Genomic DNA, 8,248 nt, shown 5'->3' with positions numbered 1-8,248 from the left:
ATTATTTCAATATACTTGTTTATGTGGATTATAATAATGTAACTTAAGATTTGCAAATACTTAAATATACATTTTTTTGATGTAAAGTATTTTCAACGGTTTGATTATTGCAAGAAGATTGTTGATGTCTTGAATAAAAATAAAACAAATTATAAATAATTTAAGTTTAATTATAATTTAATTTAATAATCAAACAATTTACATTGTTGTTTACAATTATTTATTATTTATAATTCATAAATAACAAAATTATTAATTTTGTGATTAATTATTAATAAAAGTCAAAACATACAAATTATATTTATAAAAAATAATAATTCCATTGGAAATTTAAAACAAATTGTGTTTAATTGTTAATATAATAAATTGTTTGTATATTATGTTAGTTTTAATAAAAAGTGTTTAACAAACAATAAGATATTTTTATAATATCTTACTTAAAATACGACATTTTTAATTGGAAAATGATATATTTACATCTATTGTTATTTTATAACAATTTAATAAAATATTGTTATGCGATTAATCTAATTAATAAACTGGTGATAAAACAATCAGATTATTATTGTAAATAACATAAAGAATATTATTATGTTATACAATGTTATCATTGTTTTGTAAATTTTAAATTAGTAATACTTCAATTTAAATAACTTTTTTTCTTAATTAAGTCAAACCCATATTTTAAATTCAATCATTTTTATACCCATTTTATTCATTTTGATTTACAATTAATAAATATATTTATTTTATAAATCAATATAAAAATTTCAAATACAGTAAAACCTCCCAAGAGCTGTACCTCTGAAGAGCGGGTTCTCTCAAGAGCGGGCATTTTTTAGACTAAAACTAAAAATAGAGTTCTCTATCGAGCGGTAATTGAGGTTTGATTGGCTAAAAATGCCCGCTCTTGAGAAAACAAAATTCCCACGCCCTCCCGCTCTTGGGAGGTTTTACCGTACAGACTTGTTTATATTGAAAAAAAATATATCGAGCCTTAGATTATAATCATTGTTTTAGCTTTTACAAAAAATTAAACATTGTATTATTTTTTTAATATTAAATAATATTAAATAATATTAAATAATATTTACTTGAAATGTTTCAGTTGAAAAAACTTAAAATAATTGTTTTTTTTGTTAAATATGTTGACAGACTTTTTCAAATAAATTGTGTTATAATAATTTAAAAGTTTCAAAAATTGTGACGTTAAATTAATTATTATTGTTGATAAATTAATCAATATTTCAATTTGAGATGTTACGAATTCCAATTTCACATTCAACATTACTTGCATTTTTTGGATGTTTCTTATCATTAAAAAAAATAAAAATGAAACAAGTAAAACAATTATAATGAAAAAGGTCTATTTGTCGTGAATACGGTACAAAAATAATTTCTTAGTTGGATTTGAAAGAATTTTTTTAGAAAGATTGTTTTAAAATTAAATTTTATTTTTAGAGAAATTGGTTAAAATTCAACAAAAAGCACAGATTCAAAAACAAAAGTTATTTTTCATACATTAAATTGATTGGCCATTTGTGCTACAAAAAGACTCTTTTTACCTTTATTAAAAAATATCGATTTAAATTAAAAAACTATATGTATAGTTGGTTTTAACTATTGTTAATTAAAAGTTAATTTTACATTTATTACTTACTTTATAAATAATTTAAAACTATTATTTTACTTATTTAATTATATTTATTTACCAATAATGAAACAAATGAACGAACAATACAATCAATCAAAATATCCAAGCGACTCTCTCCTTCTCTTCTTCTACACATTTCTTATTTTTTCTTTGTATATTATTTATAATATATATATATTATAAATAAAAGCGCTCATACCTCTATAATATGTTGTCTGGACTGTTATATCATGCCGTATAAGCGCTATTAATTTATTTAATTATTTTTTTATTTATACAGTCCATTTTTACTTAAACAACAAAGAGGGACTCTTTTATCAGCATAAAAAAGTCACGATGGCAATGGCTATTTTCAAGTGGATATATTTTAATCAATTGTATTGGTTGCCGACTCTGTTCAGCCGGCGTTCCGTTGAATGATTACGTTCTATGTGGTTAATACTTTAAATGTTAAAATAAATAGAAACAACCAATGTGCTGATGATTATAATGATTTTTATAACCAAATGGGGAAGGGCGCTTAGTCTACTTGTTGAAAATAAGAGAATATATTTGTTTTTGTCAATTCTGTTAGATATTTAGAAATAACGCCTCTGTTGTTATTGTATTTTTAGCCATAGTTTCAATAAATTTGAGAAATAATATATTAATTGTCAATTTTTCAAAGGAAAGAGAGTATTTTTTCATTTTTGTTATTTTTTCTTTTACCACAATGTTGTTGGTATATGTTGCGTAATTGGTGTGATTTAATTCTGTGATTGTTGTATAAGATAAACATACAGAGTAATACAAGCAATAAAATGTAAGCTTGTATATTTTAGACATGCCCATTTGGTTAAACACGACATATTTCTCGAGAAACTATGATAATGTTACTACAGTTAGCCATTTTTCAATCAATGTCTTTAATTATTTAATTCTTGTTTTATATACTGTTTATTCTTTCTATTTTTGATTTTCCCATTTACAATTTATAAATAACACCATTAATCTATTAATACAATGTTGAAATAATGCAAATTGGATCTTTGAATGCTTTATTTTACTTCTTTCATGGTTTTATTATTTATTTAATGCAATTAACTTGTTTGAAATGACATTATTTTAAAATTTCATTTTATAATTATCAAATAAGAATTGTGTCGTATATGCTATTATTTATAAAATAATCGAAACAACGCCATTGTGTCTCTTTTTTGTTATCCAATCTTTTGTATTGTATTTTTATTTGAATAATGAAATCAAAGTATTTCAAAAATATAAATAAAAGGCATATTTTACAAAAAATATAAATACTTTTTTATTTTTGAAATAAAACACCTTTTGTTTTTTACAGTTCTATTTTAATGTTTACATTGTTGTCGTCGTTACAATTGAGTGTTTTATTTCATTGTTTTAAAACATCTATAATAATTATTATCATTAACTATTTAAATTTATTTTTTTTAAATAATAAAATTCTATTTTTAAATTAAAAAGTAACTGTTATTCAAAAAGTCAAAACAAAAAAGTGTCTATCAAAAAAAAACGAAATATTAGTGTTCATATAATTCCAACTTTTTCATCAAGCTAAAAAAACATATTTAAACAATTTTGACAAAATTATAATTTTAATAATTATTAGAATCATAAATAACAATAATTTTTGTTGTATAATTAAAAAATCATTTTATAACACTTATTATTATAAATAATATTGTATTGTCAATTTTTAAATAAACAACAAACACAAAAAAACAAAAATTCAAGGCTGTATTTGTATTTATAAATTTGACAACACAAATCATTTATATGTCGAATTAAAAATGATTTTAAAGTAATTTAATAAATAAATAAAAAACTTATTGGTTGATTATTTTTAATAATATAGTTTTTATTTTGTTATTTGTTTGATTGTTCAAATATATGATTATTCTTTCTTATAATTCTCTCATAATCTACTATTATTGTTTGTGTTTTTTGACATAAAAGTTGATTCTTATTAATTTTGCAAAGATAAATTTACTATTTTTTACTATTTTGAATTATTTCTTTTTGAATACTTAACAATACTTTTTCTTCTTGTATTTTAAGCAAATTAATTGATATTGTAAAGTAAATGAAAGGTTTTAAAGTATCAGCTCTAAACGTGATATTTGAAATAACTTTTATTTCTGGAAAAAAATAATTTTTAAACTATCTAAATGTTTTTTGATAATTTTACGAGTTAATCATTGTCATACAAAAGTACTGTGGCAACGTGTTTAAACAAATCATCTGACTAACGTACGTTTGTAAAAACATAGGACTAGTTGTTTTTAAGTACTTTTTATTGTAAAGGGTTTCTTGAGGATAAGGTGTATCCTCAGGATCAAAGCTATCCTTATTAAAAAATATTTTTCTGAGGATACAAAAAACAAATCCATAAGGTTCAGTTCCCCATAAAGCCCACTTTCATAACTCAAGTTATAATTTACACTTAATATTTCGAGTCAAAGTTCAATTTTTAAATGATGGTAATAATTTGTCATAAATGCCAAAAGATTAAAAACAATCAAAAAATCGTTACGATAATTTATAAACATAAACAATAATTATAACTCGCTAACTTGAGACGGGAAATAATAAAGTGTGAATTGTACTTGTTCACATTATAATTATAAACTTATTGATATTATTTACGAATCCGTTTTAATAACAAAACGATTGAAATTTACGTTTAAATCGATAATTGTTTTTTTTATCAAAATGAAAATTGAAAAAGTCGAAAACACTGTTTTTTTAAAAATGCATTTTTTTAAAAAAACAAATTTATAAATATTTTTGTAATTTATGCAATTATTCAAATTTATTGTAATAACAAAGTTAATCATATTGTGTATATTTTAATATGATTGTTTCATTTTGATATTAACTTGTGTTTTAAACAAATATACAGTTCTGAGGATGGCATTTATTTTCTGAGGATGACAGAAATAGAAAGTTTACACTTTTACATCTATCTGAAATATATATTGAGTAAGTTACTATTTTTGAATATGGGAACACGTCATTTCACTTTTTAGATGTTTAAGTCTGTGTTGACAATGTTTGTTTGTTACACGACTTACCATCCTCAGAGATATTTATAGCACTGCCACTTCTGATTTAAAAATCTATATTTAACATTTTCAAAGATTATTTATAAAGTGGGTTTTTGTTTATTGATTATATCAATTAATCGTCAAAACACAACAAAAACGCCAAATAATATATAAAATTGATTATTGAATTAAAGATACATTTATTGAAATTAATATTATATTATATAAAAATAATATAAACATATATTTCTTGTGTATATATGTTTTGAAAAATAAATAAAACCTTTTTAAACAAAAACAATAATTTTACAAATTTGTTTATTTATCAATCGTTGTTTTATCGATCTTCAAAACCTCGCGTTTTGAATTTGCGCAAATACATAAATTGTCGTCGCATAAAGTATTAATTATCAATATGTTATTTGCTATCAATTTTTATTGTTTGAAATTTCATAAATTGATTTTTAATAAATTGTATTTTTTTGTGAAAAAAAGATTGAAAATTGTTAGATTAATTTGTTTTGTGATTTTGATTAAAAAATTGACTTTTTCGATAAATTAAATCAATTTTTATTGTTTTCATATAAACCAAGGTTAGTCAAGTGGTAAATCAGAAAATAGAAATAGATTATTTTTTTGTAAAAATCAACTGAAAGAATCATCTTTCAAAAAATCCATAAATAGCATTTTTAAAGAAAATCACTTGTTTCAAAATATACCTTTTTGATCTTAGGCAAAAAAATCCAAAATGAAAGGAATTATGTTTAAGATATTTACCATCCTCAGAAAAATTAACAATCCTCATGAATCCCTTAAGAAAAAGCAAAACAATAATATTGGGATGTTCATTTTTTGTTTTAAAAAATATCAAAAATGTTTTGGACACTTCGGAGATATCAAATAATCATTTAATTGTAAACACTGTTATTGTTACTGGGTGTAATTTGAGTTCAATGCGTTGTCAATTTGTTATACCTGTACTAAATATGATACAAACTGTGCTTCATGTAATGCTATGTTATGTTTGGGCTGCAATCGAAATTACATTTTAAAGGATGGGAAATGTGTAAAGTGCGAGGAGTTGTTTCCGAATTGCATAGAATGTACAACTGAAACATGTACCAAATGCTTACCAAATTATTTGGATAAAAATTCAATATGCCAACCATGTTCTGAAGTTTATACCAATTGTAACTTATGTAATAAAATTCAGTGCCAAGAATGTGATGTGGGATATTTTGTTGATAATAACCAATGTAATAAATGATTAACCAAATATCAAGGGTGTCAAATTTGTGACGAAACCAAATGTACGATTTGTGAAGAAATGTATCATTTAAATGGAAATATATGTGTTAAATGCAATGAAACGTTCCACAATTGAATAACGTGTTTATCAATCCGTTTTTACACGTGTAAAAATGGATTTTTTGTTGACCAGATTGTTTGCAGAGAATGTAAATCACAGTTCACAAATTGCATTGTATGTGATGAATCAAGCTGTCTTGAATGTGAAAATCGGTTTTATCTGGAAAGTATTGTTTGTAAACTATGTAATTCCAAATTTGATAATTGCATATCTTGTGACGCGTCAAAGTGTTCTGTATGTGATAAAAAATTGTTTATAGAAAATGGAACTTGTACTTTATGCTCTTTTGAATTTCGTTCGTGTTATAGATGCAACGCCACAACATGTCGTTCTTGTTTAAATGCTTTTTATTTGGACAATGGTATCTGTTCAACATGTGAAACAATACATCCAAATTGTGAAGTGTGTGATGAAACGGATTGTTATAAGTGCAAAAATAAACTCTTTTTACGTGATGGGAAATGCCTTAGCTGTGGTGATATCTATAACAATTGTACAAAGTGTGATGAGACAAGGTGTTTGGAATGTATGGACCACTTTTATTTGTCGAATTACAACTGCGATATTTGTAAAACAAATTGTGATGTTTGCCACTCTGAATCAACCTGTTCCAAATGTTTTGATGGATATTATTATAAGGAAGATGACAAGATTTGTTCGTTGTGTAACATGAAAGGATACTACATAGACAGTAAAAGTTGTAAAAAGTGCAATGCAAATTGCATCGATTGTTTGTCTCAAACAAAATGTGTGTCATGCATCGAGGGGTATTATCTCGTTAATACCACGTCAGAAGAAATGACAGAATCTTTTGGAAGATGTACAGACTGTTCAACGCGTGGTTGTACAACATGCAATTCAACATCGTGTATAACATGTGAAATCAATAAATACATTGATGAAGGTGGGTTGTGTTCTGTGTGTAAACCCGATAATGACAAATGTATTTCATGCTTCATTGATGAAAACCGAAACAAAAAGTGTGATAAATGCAAACTGGGATTTTGGATAGAAGATTTCGAATGTGTGACTTGTGAAACATGTGGAAGTAGTGGGTGCTCTAACAAAACAAATGGACTTTGTTTCAACTGTTTATCTCCCAACGAAGTTTTAATTGAGGGTATTTGCCAAATTGATGAAAATTGTATTTCCATTGAACCCAAGAGAGTGCCTGTGTGGTGTGTGAATCGGATTATGTTTTGATTGGGAAAAGGTGTGTCAAAACACAACAAAATACAACAAAAGAACTTATTAATTTCGAAGGAAATTATTTCACAAAAGATGAATTTCATTGCAAAGAAGTATCTGATTCAAATTGTGTTTTGTGTTTGGAAGAATATTATCTAAAAGACCTAAAGTGTCTCAAATGTGATGAAATACTTACAAACTGCATAAAATGCGGACTTTTGAATTACTCAAATTACAACGAAGTTTACTGTGATATTTGTACCATTGGAAATTACCAAAACGTTGTTAATAAATGATTATATTATTAATAGTGGAATATTTAAATAAACAATCACAAATAAAAAAGAAATTAACATAAAGAATAAAATTTTGGTAAAAGTAAATAAAATAATGAATATAATAATCAAATATAAAAAAAATGAAAAATATATTAATAAAAAGCTGTGTTAATTGTAAATAATTAATTAAAATAATAATAATGTTAAGAATATAAAAATAATATTAGAAATATTTGTATCTATTTATTAATAAGATTAAAGTCAGTTGTATCAACACTTTGTTGTTTAATATTCTTATTAAGATTTTCAATTTATATATTCATTCATTATTTCCTTTATTTTTCATTTTATATTTTATTTATTTTTTTTAATATTAAATTTATTTATCATTTTTTAATATTAATGTGATTTTCATGGATTTTAACATAATTTTTTTATTTATTTAAATCATATATTTTAATAATTTATAATTATTTGATTTTTTTATGTTTTTTTATTAATTGTATTTTTAAAATTAATGATAAAAATATCCAAAAAAGAAATTGATGTTTGTTAATTTTAACTTTTTAAAGTCATATTGTTTTTTTATGGAAACAAACTTTTATTCTTATTATTTTAATTATCTTATTTTTAATATTCTAATATAAAATTTATGTTTTTTACATTTATATATAAAACTCATACATTAATGTATCTA

At 23.3% G+C, this 8,248-nt stretch overlaps 1 protein-coding gene across 1 annotated transcript; it reads left to right on the top strand.

Annotated features, from left to right (window-relative positions):
* Positions 1–6,137: 6,137 nt before the first annotated feature.
* EIN_329390 (hypothetical protein) lies at positions 6,138–7,569 on the top strand (the record flags this gene model as incomplete). Its single annotated transcript, XM_004185490.1, has 3 exons — positions 6,138–6,319; positions 6,394–7,265; positions 7,388–7,569. 3 exons carry the CDS (start codon positions 6,138–6,140, stop codon positions 7,567–7,569), a joined length of 1,236 nt encoding a protein of 411 aa, XP_004185538.1.
* Positions 7,570–8,248: the final 679 nt, after the last annotated feature.

The sequence above is a fragment of the Entamoeba invadens genome (genome assembly GCF_000330505.1).
Source record: "Entamoeba invadens IP1 unplaced genomic scaffold scaff_1105074725601, whole genome shotgun sequence".
In the NCBI taxonomy this organism is placed as follows: Eukaryota; Evosea; order Mastigamoebida; family Endamoebidae; genus Entamoeba; species Entamoeba invadens.
This window is presented reverse-complemented; position numbering and strand designations above follow the sequence as displayed.